This window comes from Urocampus carinirostris, chromosome 5, assembly GCF_059441175.1.
Source record: "Urocampus carinirostris isolate Australia breed hairy pipefish chromosome 5, RoL_Ucar_1.0, whole genome shotgun sequence".
NCBI classification, from domain to species: domain Eukaryota; kingdom Metazoa; phylum Chordata; class Actinopteri; order Syngnathiformes; family Syngnathidae; genus Urocampus; species Urocampus carinirostris.
In genome coordinates, this window is record NC_142353.1 from 43,375,949 (window position 1) to 43,401,048 (window position 25,100).

The window sequence follows — 25,100 nt, forward strand, 5'->3', positions numbered from 1 at the left end:
CGTTTTTTTTTTTTTACATTTTCGACACACTAACCCTTAGTTTTTTTTTCAACATTTTCGACATACTAACCCTTTATGTTTTTTTTCAATATTTTCAACATACTACCCCCCTTACGTATTATTTTTGACATTTTCGATATACTAACCCTTTATGTTTTTTTTCAATATTTTCAACATACTAACCCTTTATGTTTTTTTTCAATATTTTCAACATACTACCCCCCTTACGTATTTTTTTTTGACATTTTCGATATACTAACCCTTTATGTTTTTTTTCAATATTTTCAACATACTTACGTATTATTTTCAATATTTTCAACATACTATCCCCCTTACGTATTTTTTTCAACATTTTCAACATACTATCCCCCTTACGTATTTTTTTTTTTACATTTTCGACACACTAACCCTTAGTTTTTTTTTCCACATTTTCGACATACTAACCCTTTATGGTTTTTTTTCAACATTTTCTACATACTAACCCTTTATGTTTTTTTCAATATTTTCCACATACAACCCCCCTTACATAATTTTTTGAAATTTTTGACATACTATCCCCCTTACGTTTTTTTTTTTTTTTACATTTTCGACATACTAACCCTTTATGTTTTTTTTCAATATTTTCGACATACTAACCCTTTATGTTTTTTTTCAATATTTTCGACATACTAACCCTTTATGTTTTTTTTCAATATTTTCAACATACTACCCCCTTACGTATTTTTTTCAACATTTTCAACATACTATCCCCCTTACGTATTTTTTTTTTTTACATTTTCGACATACTAACCCTTTATGTTTTTTTTCAATATTTTCAACATACTACCCCCCTTACGTATTTTTTTTTGACATTTTCGACATACTAACCCCTTATGCTTTTTTTCAACATTTTCAACATACTATCCCCCTTACGTATTTTTTTTTCAACATTTTCGACATACTAACCCTTTGTTTTGTTTTCAATATTTTCAACATACTACGCCCCTTACGTATTTTTTTTTACATTTTCGATATACTAACCCCTTATGTTTTTTTTCAATATTTTCAACATACTACCCCCCTTACGTATTTTTTTTGACATTTTCGATATACTAACCCCTTATGTTTTTTTTCAATATTTTCAACATACTACCCCCTTACGTATTTTTTTCAACATTTTCAACATACTAACCCTTTGTTTTTTTCAATATTTTCAACATACTTACCCCCCTTACGTATTTTTTTTTACATTTTCGACACACTAACCCTTTGTTTTTTTTTCAACATTTTCGACATACTAACCCTTTATGTTTTTTTTCAATATTTTCAACATACTACCCCCCTTACGTTTTTTTTTTTTTACATTTTCGACACACTAACCCTTAGTTTTTTTTTCAACATTTTCGACATACTAACCCTTTATGTTTTTTTTCAATATTTTCAACATACTACCCCCCTTACGTATTATTTTTGACATTTTCGATATACTAACCCTTTATGTTTTTTTTCAATATTTTCAACATACTAACCCTTTATGTTTTTTTTCAATATTTTCAACATACTACCCCCCTTACGTATTTTTTTTTGACATTTTCGATATACTAACCCTTTATGTTTTTTTTCAATATTTTCAACATACTTACGTATTATTTTCAATATTTTCAACATACTATCCCCCTTACGTATTTTTTTCAACATTTTCAACATACTATCCCCCTTACGTATTTTTTTTTTTACATTTTCGACACACTAACCCTTAGTTTTTTTTTCCACATTTTCGACATACTAACCCTTTATGGTTTTTTTTCAACATTTTCTACATACTAACCCTTTATGTTTTTTTCAATATTTTCCACATACAACCCCCCTTACATAATTTTTTGAAATTTTTGACATACTATCCCCCTTACGTTTTTTTTTTTTTTTACATTTTCGACATACTAACCCTTTATGTTTTTTTTCAATATTTTCGACATACTAACCCTTTATGTTTTTTTTCAATATTTTCGACATACTAACCCTTTATGTTTTTTTTCAATATTTTCAACATACTACCCCCTTACGTATTTTTTTCAACATTTTCAACATACTATCCCCCTTACGTATTTTTTTTTTTTACATTTTCGACATACTAACCCTTTATGTTTTTTTTCAATATTTTCAACATACTACCCCCCTTACGTATTTTTTTTTGACATTTTCGACATACTAACCCCTTATGCTTTTTTTCAACATTTTCAACATACTATCCCCCTTACGTATTTTTTTTTCAACATTTTCGACATACTAACCCTTTGTTTTGTTTTCAATATTTTCAACATACTACGCCCCTTACGTATTTTTTTTTACATTTTCGATATACTAACCCCTTATGTTTTTTTTCAATATTTTCAACATACTACCCCCCTTACGTATTTTTTTTGACATTTTCGATATACTAACCCCTTATGTTTTTTTTCAATATTTTCAACATACTACCCCCTTACGTATTTTTTTCAACATTTTCAACATACTATCCCCCTTACGTATTTTTTTTTTTTACATTTTCGACACACTAACCCTTTATGGGTTTTTTTTCAACATTTTCAACATACTAACCCTTTATTTTTTTTTTCAATATTTTCAACATACTACCCCCCTTACGTATTTTTTTTGACATTTTCGACATACCCTTACGTATTTTTTTTTTTACATTTTCGACACACTAACCCTTTGTTTTTTTTTCAATATTTTCAACATACTTACCCCCCTTACGTATTTTTTTTGACATTTTCGACACACTAACCCTTTGTTTTTTTTTCAACATTTTCGACATACTAACCCTTTATGGGTTTTTTTCAACATTTTCAACATACTAACCCTTTATGTTTTTTTTCAACATTTTCAACATACTATCCCCCTTACGTATTTTTTTTTTACATTTTCGACACACTAACCCTTTGTTTTTTTTTCAACATTTTCGACATACTAACCCTTTATGTTTTTTTTCAATATTTTCAACATACTACCCCCCTTACGTTTTTTTTTTTTTACATTTTCGACACACTAACCCTTAGTTTTTTTTTCAACATTTTCGACATACTAACCCTTTATGTTTTTTTTCAATATTTTCAACATACTACCCCCCTTACGTATTATTTTTGACATTTTCGATATACTAACCCTTTATGTTTTTTTTCAATATTTTCAACATACTAACCCTTTATGTTTTTTTTCAATATTTTCAACATACTACCCCCCTTACGTATTTTTTTTCCACATTTTCGACATACTAACCCTTTATGGTTTTTTTTCAACATTTTCAACATACTATCCCCCTTACGTATTTTTTTTGACATTTTCGATATACTAACCCTTTATGTTTTTTTTCAATATTTTCGACATACTAACCCTTTATGTTTTTTTTCAATATTTTCAACATACTACCCCCCTTACGTATTTTTTTTTGACATTTTCGATATACTAACCCTTTATGTTTTTTTTCAATATTTTCAACATACTTACGTATTATTTTCAATATTTTCAACATACTACCCCCTTACGTATTTTTTTCAACATTTTCAACATACTATCCCCCTTACGTATTTTTTTTTTTACATTTTCGACACACTAACCCTTAGTTTTTTTTTCCACATTTTCGACATACTAACCCTTTATGGTTTTTTTTCAACATTTTCTACATACTAACCCTTTATGTTTTTTTCAATATTTTCCACATACAACCCCCCTTACATAATTTTTTGAAATTTTTGACATACTATCCCCCTTACGTTTTTTTTTTTTTTTACATTTTCGACATACTAACCCTTTATGTTTTTTTTCAATATTTTCGACATACTAACCCTTTATGTTTTTTTTCAATATTTTCAACATACTACCCCCTTACGTATTTTTTTCAACATTTTCAACATACTATCCCCCTTACGTATTTTTTTTTTTTACATTTTCGACACACTAACCCTTAGTTTTTTTTTCCACATTTTCGACATACTAACCCTTTATGGTTTTTTTTCAACATTTTCGACATACTAACCCTTTGTTTTGTTTTCAATATTTTCAACATACTACGCCCCTTACGTATTTTTTTTTACATTTTCGATATACTAACCCCTTATGTTTTTTTTCAATATTTTCAACATACTACCCCCCTTACGTATTTTTTTTGACATTTTCGATATACTAACCCCTTATGTTTTTTTTCAATATTTTCAACATACTACCCCCCTTACGTATTTTTTTCAACATTTTCAACATACTATCCCCCTTACGTATTTTTTTTTTTTACATTTTCGACACACTAACCCTTTATGGGTTTTTTTTCAACATTTTCAACATACTAACCCTTTATTTTTTTTTTCAATATTTTCAACATACTACCCCCCTTACGTATTTTTTTTGACATTTTCGACATACCCTTACGTATTTTTTTTTTTACATTTTCGACACACTAACCCTTTGTTTTTTTTTCAATATTTTCAACATACTTACCCCCCTTACGTATTTTTTTTGACATTTTCGACACACTAACCCTTTGTTTTTTTTTCAACATTTTCGACATACTAACCCTTTATGTTTTTTTTCAACATTTTCAACATACTATCCCCCTTACGTATTTTTTTTTTACATTTTCGACACACTAACCCTTTGTTTTTTTTTCAACATTTTCGACATACTAACCCTTTATGTTTTTTTTCAATATTTTCAACATACTACCCCCCTTACGTTTTTTTTTTTTTACATTTTCGACACACTAACCCTTAGTTTTTTTTTTCAACATTTTCGACATACTAACCCTTTATGTTTTTTTTCAATATTTTCAACATACTACCCCCCTTACGTATTATTTTTGACATTTTCGATATACTAACCCTTTATGTTTTTTTTCAATATTTTCAACATACTAACCCTTTATGTTTTTTTTCAATATTTTCAACATACTACCCCCCTTACGTATTTTTTTTTGACATTTTCGATATACTAACCCTTTATGTTTTTTTTCAATATTTTCAACATACTTACGTATTATTTTCAATATTTTCAACATACTACCCCCTTACGTATTTTTTTTTTTACATTTTCGACACACTAACCCTTAGTTTTTTTTTCCACATTTTCGACATACTAACCCTTTATGGTTTTTTTTCAACATTTTCTACATACTAACCCTTTATGTTTTTTTCAATATTTTCCACATACAACCCCCCTTACATAATTTTTTGAAATTTTTGACATACTATCCCCCTTACGTTTTTTTTTTTTTTACATTTTCGACATACTAACCCTTTATGTTTTTTTTCAATATTTTCGACATACTAACCCTTTATGTTTTTTTTCAATATTTTCAACATACTACCCCCTTACGTATTTTTTTCAATATTTTCAACATACTACCCCCTTACGTATTTTTTTCAACATTTTCAACATACTATCCCCCTTACGTATTTTTTTTTTACATTTTCGACACACTAACCCTTTGTTTTTTTTTCAACATTTTCGACATACTAACCCTTTATGGGTTTTTTTCAATATTTTCCACATACAACCCCCCTTACATAATTTTTTGAAATTTTTGACATACTATCCCCCTTACGTTTTTTTTTTTTTTACATTTTCGACATACTAACCCTTTATGTTTTTTTTCAATATTTTCAACATACTTACGTATTTTTTTCAATATTTTCAACATACTACCCCCTTACGTATTTTTTTCAACATTTTCAACATACTATCCCCCTTACGTATTTTTTTTTTTACATTTTCGACACACTAACCCTTAGTTTTTTTTTCCACATTTTCGACATACTAACCCTTTATGGTTTTTTTTCAACATTTTCTACATACTAACCCTTTATGTTTTTTTCAATATTTTCCACATACAACCCCCCTTACATAATTTTTTGAAATTTTTGACATACTATCCCCCTTACGTTTTTTTTTTTTTTACATTTTCGACATACTAACCCTTTATGTTTTTTTTCAATATTTTCGACATACTAACCCTTTATGTTTTTTTTCAATATTTTCAACATACTACCCCCTTACGTATTTTTTTCAACATTTTCAACATACTATCCCCCTTACGTATTTTTTTTTTTTACATTTTCGACACACTAACCCTTTGTTTTTTTTTTCAACATTTTCGACATACTAACCCTTTATGGGTTTTTTTCAACATTTTCAACATACTAACCCTTTGTTTTTTTCAATATTTTCAACATACTTACCCCCCTTACGTATTTTTTTTTACATTTTCGACACACTAACCCTTTGTTTTTTTTTTCAACATTTTCGACATACTAACCCTTTATGGGTTTTTTTCAATATTTTCCACATACAACCCCCCTTACATAATTTTTTGAAATTTTTGACATACTATCCCCCTTACGTATTTTTTTTTTTACATTTTCGACACACTAACCCTTAGTTATTTTTTCCACATTTTCGACATACTAACCCTTTATGGTTTTTTTTCAACATTTTCAACATACTAACCCTTTATGTTTTTTTCAATATTTTCCACATACAACCCCCCTTACATAATTTTTTGAAATTTTTGACATACTATCCCCCTTACGTATTTTTTTTTTACATTTTCTACATACTAACCCTTTATGTTTTTTTCAATATTTTCAACATACTTACCCCCCTTACGTATTTTTTTTTACATTTTCGACACACTAACCCTTTGTTTTTTTTTTCAACATTTTCGACATACTAACCCTTTATGGGTTTTTTTCAATATTTTCCACATACAACCCCCCTTACATAATTTTTTGAAATTTTTGACATACTATCCCCCTTACGTTTTTTTTTTTTTTTACATTTTCGACATACTAACCCTTTATGTTTTTTTTCAATATTTTCGACATACTAACCCTTTATGTTTTTTTTCAATATTTTCAACATACTACCCCCTTACGTATTTTTTTCAACATTTTCAACATACTATCCCCCTTACGTATTTTTTTTTTTACATTCTCGACACACTAACCCTTAGTTTTTTTTTCCACATTTTCGACATACTAACCCTTTATGGTTTTTTTTCAACATTTTCTACATACTAACCCTTTATGTTTTTTTCAATATTTTCAACATACTTACCCCCCTTACGTATTTTTTTTTACATTTTCGACACACTAACCCTTTGTTTTTTTTTTCAACATTTTCGACATACTAACCCTTTATGGGTTTTTTTCAATATTTTCCACATACTAACCCTTTATGTTTTTTTCAATATTTTCGACATACTAACCCTTTATGGTTTATTTCAACATACTACCCCCTTACGTATTTTTTTCAATATTTTCAACATACTACCCCCTTACGTATTTTTTTCCACATTTTCGACACACTAACCCTTAGTTTTTTTTTCCACATTTTCGACATACTAACCCTTTATGGTTTTTTTTCAACATTTTCTACATACTAACCCTTTATGTTTTTTTCAATATTTTCAACATACTTACCCCCCTTACGTATTTTTTTTTACATTTTCGACACACTAACCCTTTGTTTTTTTTTTCAACATTTTCGACATACTAACCCTTTATGGGTTTTTTTCAATATTTTCCACATACAACCCCCCTTACATAATTTTTTGAAATTTTTGACATACTATCCCCCTTACGTTTTTTTTTTTTTTACATTTTCGACATACTAACCCTTTATGTTTTTTTTCAATATTTTCGACATACTAACCCTTTATGTTTTTTTTCAATATTTTCAACATACTACCCCCTTACGTATTTTTTTCAATATTTTCAACATACTACCCCCTTACGTATTTTTTTCAACATTTTCAACATACTATCCCCCTTACGTATTTTTTTTTTACATTTTCGACACACTAACCCTTTGTTTTTTTTTTCAACATTTTCGACATACTAACCCTTTATGGGTTTTTTTTCAATATTTTCCACATACAACCCCCCTTACATAATTTTTTGAAATTTTTGACATACTATCCCCCTTACGTTTTTTTTTTTTTACATTTTCGACATACTAACCCTTTATGTTTTTTTTCAATATTTTCAACATACTTACGTATTTTTTTCAATATTTTCAACATACTACCCCCTTACGTATTTTTTTCAACATTTTCAACATACTATCCCCCTTACGTATTTTTTTTTTTACATTTTCGACACACTAACCCTTAGTTTTTTTTTCCACATTTCCGACATACTAACCCTTTATGGTTTTTTTTCAACATTTTCTACATACTAACCCTTTATGTTTTTTTCAATATTTTCCACATACAACCCCCCTTACATAATTTTTTGAAATTTTTGACATACTATCCCCCTTACGTTTTTTTTTTTTTTACATTTTCGACATACTAACCCTTTATGTTTTTTTTCAATATTTTCGACATACTAACCCTTTGTTTTTTTTCAATATTTTCGACATACTAACCCTTTATGTTTTTTTTCAATATTTTCAACATACTACCCCCTTACGTATTTTTTTCAATATTTTCAACATACTACCCCCTTACGTATTTTTTTCAACATTTTCAACATACTATCCCCCTTACGTATTTTTTTTTTTACATTTTCGACACACTAACCCTTAGTTTTTTTTTCCACATTTCCGACATACTAACCCTTTATGGTTTTTTTTCAACATTTTCTACATACTAACCCTTTATGTTTTTTTTCAATATTTTCGACATACTAACCCTTTATGTTTTTTTTCAATATTTTCGACATACTAACCCTTTATGTTTTTTTTCAATATTTTCAACATACTACCCCCTTACGTATTTTTTTCAACATTTTCAACATACTATCCCCCTTACGTATTTTTTTTTTTTACATTTTCGACACACTAACCCTTAGTTTTTTTTTCCACATTTTCGACATACTAACCCTTTATGGTTTTTTTTCAACATTTTCAACATACTAACCCTTTGTTTTTTTCAATATTTTCAACATACTTACCCCCCTTACGTATTTTTTTTTACATTTTCGACACACTAACCCTTTGTTTTTTTTTTCAACATTTTCGACATACTAACCCTTTATGGGTTTTTTTCAATATTTTCCACATACAACCCCCCTTACATAATTTTTTGAAATTTTTGACATACTATCCCCCTTACGTATTTTTTTTTTTACATTTTCGACACACTAACCCTTAGTTATTTTTTCCACATTTTCGACATACTAACCCTTTATGGTTTTTTTTCAACATTTTCAACATACTAACCCTTTATGTTTTTTTCAATATTTTCAACATACTACCCCCTTACGTATTTTTTTCAACATTTTCAACATACTATCCCCCTTACGTATTTTTTTTTTACATTTTCGACACACTAACCCTTTGTTTTTTTTTTCAACATTTTCGACATACTAACCCTTTATGGGTTTTTTTCAATATTTTCCACATACAACCCCCCTTACATAATTTTTTGAAATTTTTGACATACTATCCCCCTTACGTATTTTTTTTTTACATTTTCGACACACTAACCCTTTGTTTTTTTTTCTTCAACATTTTCGACATACTAACCCTTTATGGGTTTTTTTCAATATTTTCCACATACAACCCCCCTTACATAATTTTTTGAAATTTTTGACATACTATCCCCCTTACGTTTTTTTTTTTTTACATTTTCGACATACTAACCCTTTATGTTGTTTTTCAATATTTTCGACATACTAACCCTTTATGTTTTTTTTCAATATTTTCAACATACTTACGTATTTTTTTCAATATTTTCAACATACTACCCCCTTACGTATTTTTTTCAACATTTTCAACATACTATCCCCCTTACGTATTTTTTTTTTTACATTTTCGACACACTAACCCTTAGTTTTTTTTTCCACATTTTCGACATACTAACCCTTTATGGTTTTTTTTCAACATTTTCAACATACTAACCCTTTATGTTTTTTTCAATATTTTCAACATACTTACCCCCCTTACGTATTTTTTTTTACATTTTCGACACACCCTTTGTTTTTTTTTTCAACATTTTCGACATACTAACCCTTTATGGGTTTTTTTCAATATTTTCCACATACAACCCCCCTTACATAATTTTTTGAAATTTTTGACATACTATCCCCCTTACGTTTTTTTTTTTTTTACATTTTCGACATACTAACCCTTTATGTTGTTTTTCAATATTTTCGACATACTAACCCTTTATGTTTTTTTTCAATATTTTCAACATACTACCCCCTTACGTATTTTTTTCAACATTTTCAACATACTATCCCCCTTACGTATTTTTTTTTACATTTTCGACACACTAACCCTTTGTTTTTTTTTTCAACATTTTCGACATACTAACCCTTTATGGGTTTTTTTCAATATTTTCAACATACTAACCCTTTATGTTTTTTTCAATATTTTCAACATACTTACCCCCCTTACGTATTTTTTTTTACATTTTCGACACACTAACCCTTTGTTTTTTTTTTCAACATTTTCGACATACTAACCCTTTATGGGTTTTTTTCAATATTTTCCACATACAACCCCCCTTACATAACTTTTTGAAATTTTTGACATACTATCCCCCTTACGTTTTTTTTTTTTTTACATTTTCGACATACTAACCCTTTATGTTTTTTTTCAATATTTTCGACATACTAACCCTTTGTTTTTTTTTCAATATTTTCAACATACTACCCCCTTACGTATTTTTTTCAACATTTTCAACATACTATCCCCCTTACGTATTTTTTTTTACATTTTCGACATACTAACCCTTTATGTTTTTTTTCAATATTTTCGACATACTAACCCTTTATGTTTTTTTTCAATATTTTCGACATACTAACCCTTTATGTTTTTTTTCAATATACTACCCCCTTACGTATTTTTTTCAACATTTTCAACATACTATCCCCCTTACGTATTTTTTTTTTTTACATTTTCGACACACTAACCCTTAGTTTTTTTTTCCACATTTTCGACATACTAACCCTTTATGTTTTTTTCAATATTTTCAACATACTTACCCCCCTTACGTATTTTTTTTTACATTTTCGACACACTAACCCTTTGTTTTTTTTTTCAACATTTTCGACACACTAACCCTTTGTTTTTTTTTCAACATTTTCGACATACTAACCCTTTATGGGTTTTTTTCAATATTTTCCACATACAACCCCCCTTACATAATTTTTTGAAATTTTTGACATACTATCCCCCTTACGTTTTTTTTTTTTTACATTTTCGACATACTAACCCTTTATGTTTTTTTTCAATATTTTCGACATACTAACCCTTTATGTTTTTTTTCAATATTTTCAACATACTACCCCCTTACGTATTTTTTTCAATATTTTCAACATACTACCCCCTTACGTATTTTTTTCAACATTTTCAACATACTATCCCCCTTACGTATTTTTTTTTTACATTTTCGACACACTAACCCTTTGTTTTTTTTTTCAACATTTTCGACATACTAACCCTTTATGGGTTTTTTTCAATATTTTCCACATACAACCCCCCTTACATAATTTTTTGAAATTTTTGACATACTATCCCCCTTACGTTTTTTTTTTTTTTACATTTTCGACATACTAACCCTTTATGTTTTTTTTCAATATTTTCAACATACTTACGTATTTTTTTCAATATTTTCCACATACAACCCCCCTTACATAATTTTTTGAAATTTTTGACATACTATCCCCCTTACGTATTTTTTTTTTTACATTTTCGACACACTAACCCTTAGTTATTTTTTCCACATTTTCGACATACTAACCCTTTATGGTTTTTTTTCAACATTTTCAACATACTAACCCTTTATGTTTTTTTCAATATTTTCAACATACTACCCCCTTACGTATTTTTTTCAACATTTTCAACATACTATCCCCCTTACGTATTTTTTTTTTACATTTTCGACACACTAACCCTTTGTTTTTTTTTTCAACATTTTCGACATACTAACCCTTTATGGGTTTTTTTCAATATTTTCCACATACAACCCCCCTTACATAATTTTTTGAAATTTTTGACATACTATCCCCCTTACGTATTTTTTTTTTACATTTTCAACACACTAACCCTTTGTTTTTTTTTCAACATTTTCGACATACTAACCCTTTATGTTTTTTTTCAATATTTTCAACATACTACCCCCCTTACGTTTTTTTTTTTTTACATTTTCGACACACTAACCCTTAGTTTTTTTTTCAACATTTTCGACATACTAACCCTTTATGTTTTTTTCAATATTTTCAACATACTTACCCCCCTTACGTATTTTTTTTTACATTTTCGACACACTAACCCTTTGTTTTTTTTTTCAACATTTTCGACATACTAACCCTTTATGGGTTTTTTTCAATATTTTCCACATACAACCCCCCTTACATAATTTTTTGAAATTTTTGACATACTATCCCCCTTACGTTTTTTTTTTTTTTACATTTTCGACATACTAACCCTTTATGTTTTTTTTCAATATTTTCGACATACTAACCCTTTATGTTTTTTTTCAATATTTTCAACATACTACCCCCTTACGTATTTTTTTCAACATTTTCAACATACTATCCCCCTTACGTATTTTTTTTTTTTACATTTTCGACACACTAACCCTTAGTTTTTTTTTCCACATTTTCGACATACTAACCCTTTATGGTTTTTTTTCAACATTTTCAACATACTAACCCTTTATGTTTTTTTCAATATTTTCAACATACTTACCCCCCTTACGTATTTTTTTTTACATTTTCGACACACCCTTTGTTTTTTTTTTCAACATTTTCGACATACTAACCCTTTATGGGTTTTTTTCAATATTTTCTACATACAACCCCCCTTACATAATTTTTTGAAATTTTTGACATACTATCCCCCTTACGTTTTTTTTTTTTTTACATTTTCGACATACTAACCCTTTATGTTTTTTTTCAATATTTTCAACATACTTACCCCCCTTACGTATTTTTTTTTTACATTTTCGACACACTAACCCTTTGTTTTTTTTTTCAACATTTTCGACATACTAACCCTTTATGGGTTTTTTTCAATATTTTCCACATACAACCCCCCTTACATAATTTTTTGAAATTTTTGACATACTATCCCCCTTACGTTTTTTTTTTTTTACATTTTCGACATACTAACCCTTTATGTTTTTTTTCAATATTTTCAACATACTTACGTATTTTTTTCAATATTTTCAACATACTACCCCCTTACGTATTTTTTTCAACATTTTCAACATACTATCCCCCTTACGTATTTTTTTTTTTACATTTTCGACACACTAACCCTTAGTTTTTTTTTCCACATTTCCGACATACTAACCCTTTATGGTTTTTTTTCAACATTTTCTACATACTAACCCTTTATGTTTTTTTCAATATTTTCCACATACAACCCCCCTTACATAATTTTTTGAAATTTTTGACATACTATCCCCCTTACGTTTTTTTTTTTTTTACATTTTCGACATACTAACCCTTTATGTTTTTTTTCAATATTTTCGACATACTAACCCTTTATGTTTTTTTTCAATATTTTCGACATACTAACCCTTTATGTTTTTTTTCAATATTTTCAACATACTACCCCCTTACGTATTTTTTTCAACATTTTCAACATACTATCCCCCTTACGTATTTTTTTTTTTTACATTTTCGACACACTAACCCTTAGTTTTTTTTTCCACATTTTCGACATACTAACCCTTTATGGTTTTTTTTCAACATTTTCAACATACTAACCCTTTGTTTTTTTCAATATTTTCAACATACTTACCCCCCTTACGTATTTTTTTTTACATTTTCGACACACTAACCCTTTGTTTTTTTTTTCAACATTTTCGACATACTAACCCTTTATGGGTTTTTTTCAATATTTTCCACATACAACCCCCCTTACATAATTTTTTGAAATTTTTGACATACTATCCCCCTTACGTATTTTTTTTTTTACATTTTCGACACACTAACCCTTAGTTATTTTTTCCACATTTTCGACATACTAACCCTTTATGGTTTTTTTTCAACATTTTCAACATACTAACCCTTTATGTTTTTTTCAATATTTTCAACATACTACCCCCTTACGTATTTTTTTCAACATTTTCAACATACTATCCCCCTTACGTATTTTTTTTTTACATTTTCGACACACTAACCCTTTGTTTTTTTTTTCAACATTTTCGACATACTAACCCTTTATGGGTTTTTTTCAATATTTTCCACATACAACCCCCCTTACATAATTTTTTGAAATTTTTGACATACTATCCCCCTTACGTTTTTTTTTTTTTTACATTTTCGACATACTAACCCTTTATGTTTTTTTTCAATATTTTCAACATACTTACGTATTTTTTTCAATATTTTCAACATACTACCCCCTTACGTATTTTTTTTTTTACATTTTCGACACACTAACCCTTAGTTTTTTTTTCCACATTTTCGACATACTAACCCTTTATGGTTTTTTTTCAACATTTTCTACATACTAACCCTTTATGTTTTTTTCAATATTTTCCACATACGACCCCCCTTACATAATTTTTTGAAATTTTTGACATACTATCCCCCTTACGTTTTTTTTTTTTTTACATTTTCGACATACTAACCCTTTATGTTTTTTTTCAATATTTTCGACATACTAACCCTTTATGTTTTTTTTCAATATTTTCAACATACTACCCCCCTTACGTATTTTTTTTTGACATTTTCGATATACTAACCCCTTACGTATTTTTTTTTTCAACATTTTCGACATACTAACCCTTTGGTTTTTTTTTCAACATTTTCAACATACTTACCCCCCTTACGTATTTTTTTTGACATTTTCGACACACTAACCCTTTGTTTTTTTTTCAACATTTTCGACATACTAACCCTTTATGGGTTTTTTTCAACATTTTCAACATACTAACCCTTTATGTTTTTTTTCAACATTTTCAACATACTATCCCCCTTACGTATTTTTTTTGACATTTTCGACACACTAACCCTTTGTTTTTTTTTCAACATTTTCGACATACTAACCCTTTATGTTTTTTTTCAATATTTTCAACATACTACCCCCCTTACGTTTTTTTTTTTTTACATTTTCGACACACTAACCCTTAGTTTTTTTTTCAACATTTTCGACATACTAACCCTTTATGTTTTTTTTCAATATTTTCAACATACTAACCCTTTATGTTTTTTTCAATATTTTCAACATACTACCCCCCTTACGTATTTTTTTTTGACATTTTCGATATACTAACCCCTTACGTATTTTTTTTTTTTACATTTTCGACACACTAACCCTTAGTTTTTTTTTCAACATTTTCGACATACTAACCCTTTGTTTTTTTTCAATATTTTCAACATACTACCCCCCTTACGTATTTTTTTTGACATTTTCGACATACTATCCCCCTTACGTATTTTTTTTTTACATTTTCGACATACTAACCCTTAGTTTTTTTTTATTATTTTCAACATACTACCCCCTTACGTATTTTTTTTGACATTTTCGACATACTACCCCCCTTACGTATTATTTTTGACATTTTCGATATACTATCCCCTTATGTTTTTTTCAATATTTTCAACATACTACCCCCCTTACGTATTTTTTTTTTTTTTTACATTTTCGACACACTAACCCTTAGTTTTTTTTTCAACATTTTCGACATACTAACCCTTTATGTTTTTTTTCAATATTTTCAACATACTACCCCCCTTACGTATTTTTTTTGACATTTTCGACATACTATCCCCCTTACGTATTTTTTTTTTACATTTTCGACATACTAACCCTTTATGTTGTTTTCAACATTTTCAACATACTACCCCCTTACGTATTTTTTTTGACATTTTCGACATACTATCCCCCTTACGTATTTTTTTCAACATTTTCAACATACTATCCCCCTTACGTATTTTTTTTTTTTACATTTTCGACACACTAACCCTTTGTTTTTTTTTTCAACATTTTCGACACACTAACCCTTTGTTTTTTTTTTCAACATTTTCGACATACTAACCCTTTATCGGTTTTTTTCAATATTTTCCACATACAACCCCCCTTACATAATTTTTTGAAATTTTTGACATACTATCCCCCTTACGTTTTTTTTTTTTTTACATTTTCGACATACTAACCCTTTATGTTTTTTTTCAATATTTTCGACATACTAACCCTTTATGTTTTTTTTCAATATTTTCAACATACTACCCCCTTACGTATTTTTTTCAATATTTTCAACATACTACCCCCTTACGTATTTTTTTCAACATTTTCAACATACTATCCCCCTTACGTATTTTTTTTTTACATTTTCGACACACTAACCCTTTGTTTTTTTTTTCAACATTTTCGACATACTAACCCTTTATGGGTTTTTTTCAATATTTTCCACATACAACCCCCCTTACATAATTTTTTGAAATTTTTGACATACTATCCCCCTTACGTTTTTTTTTTTTTTACATTTTCGACATACTAACCCTTTATGTTTTTTTTCAATATTTTCAACATACTTACGTATTTTTTTCAATATTTTCAACATACTACCCCCTTACGTATTTTTTTTTTTACATTTTCGACACACTAACCCTTAGTTTTTTTTTCCACATTTTCGACATACTAACCCTTTATGGTTTTTTTTCAACATTTTCTACATACTAACCCTTTATGTTTTTTTCAATATTTTCCACATACAACCCCCCTTACATAATTTTTTGAAATTTTTGACATACTATCCCCCTTACGTTTTTTTTTTTTTTACATTTTCGACATACTAACCCTTTATGTTTTTTTTCAATATTTTCAACATACTTACGTATTTTTTTCAATATTTTCAACATACTACCCCCTTACGTATTTTTTTTTTTACATTTTCGACACACTAACCCTTAGTTTTTTTTTCCACATTTTCGACATACTAACCCTTTATGGTTTTTTTTCAACATTTTCAACATACTATCCCCCTTACGTATTTTTTTTGACATTTTCGATATACTAACCCTTTATGTTTTTTTTCAATATTTTCGACATACTAACCCTTTATGTTTTTTTTCAATATTTTCAACATACTACCCCCCTTACGTATTTTTTTTTGACATTTTCGATATACTAACCCTTTATGTTTTTTTTCAATATTTTCAACATACTTACGTATTATTTTCAATATTTTCAACATACTACCCCCTTACGTATTTTTTTCAACATTTTCAACATACTATCCCCCTTACGTATTTTTTTTTTTACATTTTCGACACACTAACCCTTAGTTTTTTTTTCCACATTTTCGACATACTAACCCTTTATGGTTTTTTTTCAACATTTTCTACATACTAACCCTTTATGTTTTTTTCAATATTTTCCACATACAACCCCCCTTACATAATTTTTTGAAATTTTTGACATACTATCCCCCTTACGTTTTTTTTTTTTTTACATTTTCGACATACTAACCCTTTATGTTTTTTTTCAATATTTTCGACATACTAACCCTTTATGTTTTTTTTCAATATTTTCAACATACTACCCCCCTTACGTATTTTTTTTTGACATTTTCGATATACTAACCCCTTACGTATTTTTTTTTTCAACATTTTCGACATACTAACCCTTTGGTTTTTTTTTCAACATTTTCGACATACTAACCCTTTATGGTTTTTTTTCAATATTTTCCACATACTACCCCCCTTACATAATTTTTTGAAATTTTTGACATACTATCCCCCTTACGTATTTTTTTTTTTACATTTTCGACACACTAACCCTTAGTTTTTTTTTCCACATTTTCGACATACTAACCCTTTATGGGTTTTTTTCAACATTTTCAACATACTAACCCTTTATGTTTTTTTCAATATTTTCAACATACTTACCCCCCTTACGTATTTTTTTTTACATTTTCGACACACTAACCCTTTGTTTTTTTTTCAACATTTTCGACATACTAACCCTTTATGGGTTTTTTTCAATATTTTCCACATACAACCCCCCTTACATAATTTTTTGAAATTTTTGACATACTATCCCCCTTACGTTTTTTTTTTTTACATTTTCGACATACTAACTAACCCTTTATGTTTTTTTTCAATATTTTCGACATACTAACCCTTTATGTTTTTTTTCAATATTTTCAACATACTACCCCCTTACGTATTTTTTTCAATATTTTCAACATACTATCCCCCTTACGTATTTTTTTTTTTTACATTTTCGACACACTAACCCTTAGTTTTTTTTTCCACATTTTCGACATACTAACCCTTTATGGGTTTTTTTCAACATTTTCAACATACTAACCCTTTATGTTTTTTTTTCAACATTTTCAACATACTATCCCCCTTACGTATTTTTTTTTTTACATTTTCGACACACTAACCCTTAGTTTTTTTTTCCACATTTTCGACATACTAACCCTTTATGGGTTTTTTTCAACATTTTCAACATACTAACCCTTTATGTTTTTTTTCAATATTTTCAACATACTTACCCCCCTTACGTATTTTTTTTTACATTTTCGACACACTAACCCTTTGGTTTTTTTTTCAACATTTTCGACATACTAACCCTTTATGGTTTTTTTTCAATATTTTCCACATACTACCCCCCTTACATAATTTTTTGAAATTTTTGACATACTATCCCCCTTACGTATTTTTTTTTCAACATTTTCGACACACTAACCCTTTGGTTATTTTTCAACATTTTCGACATACTATCCCCCTTACGTTTTTTTTTTTTTTTTTACATTTTCGACACACTAACCCTTTGGGTTTTTTTCAACATTTTCGACATACTAACCCTTTATGTTTTTTTTCAATATTTTCAACATACTACCCCCTTACGTATTTTTTTCAACATTTTCGACATACTATCCCCCTTACGTTTTTTTTTTTTTTTTTACATTTTCGACACACTAACCCTTTGGGTTTTTTTCAACATTTTCGACATACTAACCCTTTATGTTTTTTTTCAATATTTTCAACATACTACCCCCTTACGTATTTTTTTCAACATTTTCGACATACTATCCCCCTTACGTTTTTGTTTTTTTTTACATTTTCGACACACTAACCCTTTGGGTTTTTTTCAACATTTTCGACACACTAACCCTTTGGGTTTTTTTCAACATTTTCGACATACTAACCCTTTATGGGTTTTTTTCAATATTTTCCACATACTTACCCCCCTTACATAATTTTTTAAAATTTTTGACATACTACCCCCCTTACGTATTTTTGGGACATTTCGACAAACTAACCCCTTACATTTTGATCAACATTTTCAACATACACCCCCCCTTACGCATTTTTTTTACTTTTTCGACATTACCCTTATGTTTTTTTTCAACATTTTCAACATACTAACCCTTTATGTTTTTTTTTCAATATTTTCAACATACTACCCCCCTTACGTTTTTTTTTTTTAACATTTTCGACATACACCCCCCTTACGCATTTTTTCAACATTTTCAACATACTACCCCCCTTACGCATTTTTTCAACATACTACCCCCCTTACGTATTTTTGGGACATTTCGACAAACTAACCCCTTACGTTTTTTTCAACATTTTCGACATACACCCCCCTTACGCATTTTTTTACTTATTTGACATACTAACCCCTTACGTAAATTTTTGACATTTTCCTAATGGTGATTTTTCATACTGAAAACATTCCAAGAGGCTTGATACCCATCGATAAGCTGCGTCAAGGCTTTTATACAAAAAAAACATATATTCCAATTGTGGCGTTCAGTGACAATATTTGTACCATATAGCCCCGAATGAGCTAAGGACACCTCAAATGAGGGACAGTACACCTGTCAGGTGAAAAAGACATTTCCTCGTCCCCCGCAGGAGTCCCAGCAAGCGAGGCCCCCCCACCTACTCGGAGCACATCACCAAGCGTTTGACGTCGGGCCCCGGCAGTCACGAGGGTCTGCACCGGGAACCCAGCACGCCCCACCGCTACCGGGAAGGCCGCACGGAATTCCGGCGGGACAAGTCTCCTGTCCGTCCACTGGAGAGGGAGAAGTCCCCCGGTAGGGTTCTGGACAGCCGCAGGGAGAGGTCTCCGGGACGCTTCGGAGACAACAACCGACTGGTGGCGGGCTCCGTGCGAACCCAGTTGGCTCCCGTTAACAAGGTTAGCTTGAATGAATGAACGACAACTTTTTTTTTCGAACATTAAAATAAAAACAGGACAAAAACAACAAAATAATGTCACGTCACATGTTCGAAAAGGGGTAGTGAGAAGCAGATGCTTATTTTCCCTACCCCTTCATCTTCCCTATTACTGTAAATTCCGGACTATAGAGCGCACCTGATTATAAGCCGCACCCAACACATTTTAAGAGGAAAACCGATTTTGTACTTACACAAGCCGCACCTGTATATAAGCCGCATGCGCCCATATTAAAAAAATGCAACACAAACACAAAATTAACCCAAACCCGACTTGAAGTCCCGTGATTGTAACTAAATGTCTTTCATTAAAGTACACAGTCCAAAAATCACAGCTGGCAAAATGAACGGAAAAGGATGCCGGTACTTAAGGTTTGATGCAGACCTGCAGAGTCCGGGTCCCGTTGAAAGTAATCTAAGGAAAAACGTGTATATTTCCAAAAGGTAAGGGTGGGAAAAATATATATCCACTATTGTCCGCCGTGTCCACAAACACGTCTCACCTTTACTCCACTTCCCGTCAGCCCCCGTTTTTTTCGCCCCTTCTTTTTTGATTCGCCTGTGCAAAACATATCAGAATAAGTCTCTAAAATAAATACATTACAAAAATATACAGTCGCAAATACATATTATACATGGGTTACACATATTTACAAAGAAAGACGGTACACCGAGAGAGTTTTCAACGCTTTAATAATAATAATATAACTTTCATTCCAAACGGTGCCTGTGACAAGGCAGTTAATGGTAGCAACACGCTCGCAACACAGTAAACGGGTCTGTTAAAAAAACATACCGTACTTGTAAAAATCACGGTAAACCGTCCTCATCTTCCTCCTTAGAACTGAAGCCATCAAAGTCGTCTTCCTCAGTGTCGGAAAGAAACTTTGTCATATAGACGTCGTCCCACGCTCCCTTATTTCAAAACACGCTAGCAACACGCTCGTAACAAAGTAAACGGGTCTGGTCTGTTTCCTTCTTTATCGGACTGCTCGATCGCTTTTAGCTTGAAAGCTGCGTCATGTGCCTTTCTTTTTGCATTTTGCATGATGAGGGTATGTTTACGCTAATTTAATTTATGCACAAGCCAAGAAGTTGCAGTCTTCCTCGGCGCATATATTCCACCGGTCTAAATCTTACCTTTTGTACTCGAGCGCCACATGCGGCCGTTAGAAAATTGACATAAATTGGCCAAGTAGCGACTTATAGTCCGGAATTTACGGTAAATACATTTTACAAATCCCCCTTTCCTCTTATGTCTATTATAACAAAATCTCATAGATATACTTATTACATAGGTTAGATACAAATAATTTTAATAATAATAATAATCACATATTTTATACACTAATCTTCGTAATACCCATCCCTCAACGTCATAATGTCACTAGTTACCAAATGTCACTGCGGCAACAATAAAATGTTGCAGCTCCTTTTTACCTGTACTTTCTACCTAAAATTAACAGTACGGGAATGGCTGTGATCCATTATCTCCAGTCGACCGTTGATGAGAGAGGGGCTGATGGAGTGAATTTGAGTCTTACGTGGTGTTATTTTTTTCCAGTTTCTTTCCCTTAAAATGAACAGCACCCCTGTGGCAGTGATCCATTATGCCTGGTCAACTATTGGTGAGAGCTTGAGCTAAGAGAGCATATTTGTGTCATGCGTGGCAGCTCCTTTTTACCTGTTCTTTCTACCTAAAATTAACAGTAAGGGAATGGCTGTGATCCATTATCTCCAGTCGACCGTTGCTGAGAGAGGGGCTGATGGAGCAAATTTGAGTCTTACGTGGTGTTATTTGTTTCCCGTTTCTTTCCCTTAAAATGAACAGCACCCCTTTGGCCGTGATCCATTATGCCTGGTCAACTATTGGTGAGAGCTTGAGCTAAGAGAGCATATTTGTGTCATGCGTGGCAGCTCTTTTTTTACCTGTTCTTTCTACCTAAAATTAACAGTACGAGAATGGCTGTGATCCATTATCTCCAGTCGACCGTTGCTGAGAGAGGGGCTGATGGAGCAAATTTGAGTCTTACGTGGTGTTATTTCTTTCCGTTTCTTTCCCTTAAAATGAACAGCACCCCTGTGGCCGTGATCCATTATGCCTGGTCAACTATTGGTGAGAGCTTGAGCTAAGAGAGCATATTTGTGTCATACGTGGCAGCTCTTTTTTTACCTGTTCTTTCTACCTAAAATTAACAGTACGGGAATGGCTGTGATCTATTATCTCCAGTCGACCGTTGCTGAGAGAGGGGCTGATGGAGCAAATTTGAGTCTTACGTGGTGTTATTTCTTTCCGTTTCTTTCCCTTAAAATGAACAGCACCCCTGTGGCCGTGATCCATTATGCCTGGTCAACTATTGGTGAGAGCTTGAGCTAAGAGAGCATATTTGTGTCATACGTGGCAGCTCTTTTTTTACCTGTTCTTTCTACCTAAAATTAACAGTACGGGAATGGCTGTGATCTATTATCTCCAGTCGACCGTTGCTGAGAGAGGGGCTGATGGAGCGAATTTGAGTCTTACGTGTTGTTATTCTTTTCCCGTTTCTTTCCCTTAAAATGAACAGCACCCCTGTGGCCGTGATCCATTATCCCCGGTCGACTATTCCTGTGAGCAGAGGCTGGCAGAGCGTATATCGAAAATGGGAGGGAGGCTACTTTGCAAATTTATACATATTCTGGTCCCCATTAACAGTGATAAACAGAGATTACAGTAATCGACAGCCTTTATGAAAGAGTATTAAGGATGGAATGATGATTTCAACCTACCTTACCAGACTATCTCAATTCATTGACTTTTTCTCACAGGTTTGGGATCAGTCATCGGTGTGAGGGGCCGCCATTCTCACTCGACTACCGGACGGCCATCTTGCCTGCAACGGTCACACATCTTCATTCGACAAGACAAAACCAGAGTCGCGCTTTTCGGGGGAAACCGGTCCCGGGGAGCGCTCGTCAAGAGTCTTATTTTGAAATAAGTGAGCAACGTCCGTGTAAATAGAGCAGTGACTTTTTATAAAGGGAAAAGGCGGCCGGTAAAGCCAGGTCTATTTTTATGTAAAATGACTTTCTACAAATGTCGCAGGGAGAATCGCGCCTCAAATCTCGTTTCAGTAACGGAAGTGAGGGATGGGTGGGTGCAAAATAAGGATCGACCGATCAGGGTTTTTTGGGGCCGACACGATACCGATTTATAGTGTTAAGAGGAGGCCGATAACCGGAATTCGTTTGCTGTAAAAGCTTAAAAATGGGCATGAGAAATTTATAATAATGCAAAATGAAACAAACAATATTTGTTATAAAATCCAATAAAACTTGAATAGCTCCGTGAAACCTATTACAGTAAATAAATGTGAATTTTATACACAACTAACATGACTAATCTTTCACTTAAATCAAAAATAACTGCAGAAATTAGGCTCAGCACAAACTCGTACATGAAAACTGAAATACCTTCCTGATTTTTTTTTGGACCATAAACAAAAATGTCAAAACAGCCAACATGACTTCAATTAACCTAAATCAAAATTCCAACGGCGCTTGCAAATTGAAAAGTGTGGGCACCCCTATTTTGACCAATGTTATGGTATAAGCTAATCGCTCACCTTTCCACTTAAGAGTGCATTTTATGCTCTCTCTCAATCACATATACGCTTGATTGACGAACGAATGCTACGATAAGAGCTAATATATTAGTCGCCATCTAATCGTGCCTCTTTAAAACAAGTTAACTACACATTTTACGCTATCTCCTAATCACACACATGCTTTTCAATCACAGACTTTTCCAAACCCTAATATTATCACGATCTTGCCTCATGGGCACTCAGGAGTTAGCAGAGCTGCTGTCGGTTACTCCGCCCTAATGTTATTCTTCCTACTTCAGTGTCTCCGCCCCCAATAGCTTATCCAATCAGAAGAGGAAGAGAGGAAGGCTGTGTCTGAGCCTGAATAACCCAGTTTTAAATATATGTATTCGGCTCATGGAATGAATAAAAATGCCGATACCGATATCCGTCCAATTCCCAAATATCGGTGCCGAATAATCGTCCCGCCCGGTAATCGGTCGACCTCTTACGGATTGTAAACGGATGTAAAAATTGTTTTTGATGCTCACGGATAACGCGGCCTGGTGTTCTTCTCACGCTCGGGTGAAGCTCGTCGTCAGCATCTTAGTGTCCGTGCGGTGACGTGATGCACATCGAAAGTCGATGTCGTTTTCTCCAGTGGCCGTTCATCGCCTCGTCCCGTGAGCATGACCTTTTATGTGTTAGGAGCAGCTTGAATCTTTCTCCTGCTTGTTTTTTTTTCAATAAATAGATGTTATTGTTGACGCCAACAGATTTTTAGATATCTACACATCATTAAAACATGATTGAAGTGTTTTCTCCTGTGTGTGAAGTTGATTAACATCTACATACCATATACGACGATCACTGGTTGGCAAACTTGGGGCAAAATCTTTGACTAAAGGGCCAGTGGAAAAAATATTTTCTGTAGCTACCGATACAGTCTCGAATCCAGTACCTCAGTCGAGCAGGTACCAGTTTTGGGGTTGGGGGCCTCATGTTGGTTAGGTGAGTGTTATAACAAGAGTTGGGGTTTTGCCTGAAATGAACAGCACGCGAGTGGCCGCGATCCATTATCTCCAGGTGACCATTGCAGAGATTGCAGGGTTGGGTAGGGTTACTTTAACTGGATTACTTTCAATGACTTTTGGATTACTCCAATACCAAATATGCTAATAAAAGACAAAAGAAACTAAATATGAATGAAATGATGACTCACAACACGTGGTAAGCTTTCTCTCCTGGCTTTGATCTCCGGCAAAACTAACATAAAATGCGACAGACAAAATGAAAATAAATCCAAACAGCTTGCCAACATCATTTTTGCCGTTCCATGTATTCCGTTACTCCCCAAGCCTGCACAAAATGGAGTCATTTTATTCATATTTAGGTTTTTTTGTCT

At 31.4% G+C, this 25,100-nt stretch overlaps 1 protein-coding gene across 4 annotated transcripts in view; it reads left to right on the top strand.

Moving 5' to 3' along the window:
• Positions 1-24,514, top strand: part of citb (citron rho-interacting serine/threonine kinase b) — a 172,004-nt gene extending 147,490 nt beyond the window's left edge. For all 4 annotated transcript variants that reach the window (XM_088336922.1, XM_088336918.1, XM_088336923.1 and 1 more), the window contains 2 exons: positions 19,806-20,094; positions 22,938-24,514. In XM_088336922.1, the coding sequence (XP_088193048.1) occupies positions 19,806-20,094; positions 22,938-22,961 (313 nt within the window). In that variant the 3' untranslated portion in view covers positions 22,962-24,514. The remainder of the gene's footprint in view (positions 1-19,805; positions 20,095-22,937) is intronic.
• The last annotated feature ends 586 nt before the right edge of the window (positions 24,515-25,100 follow it).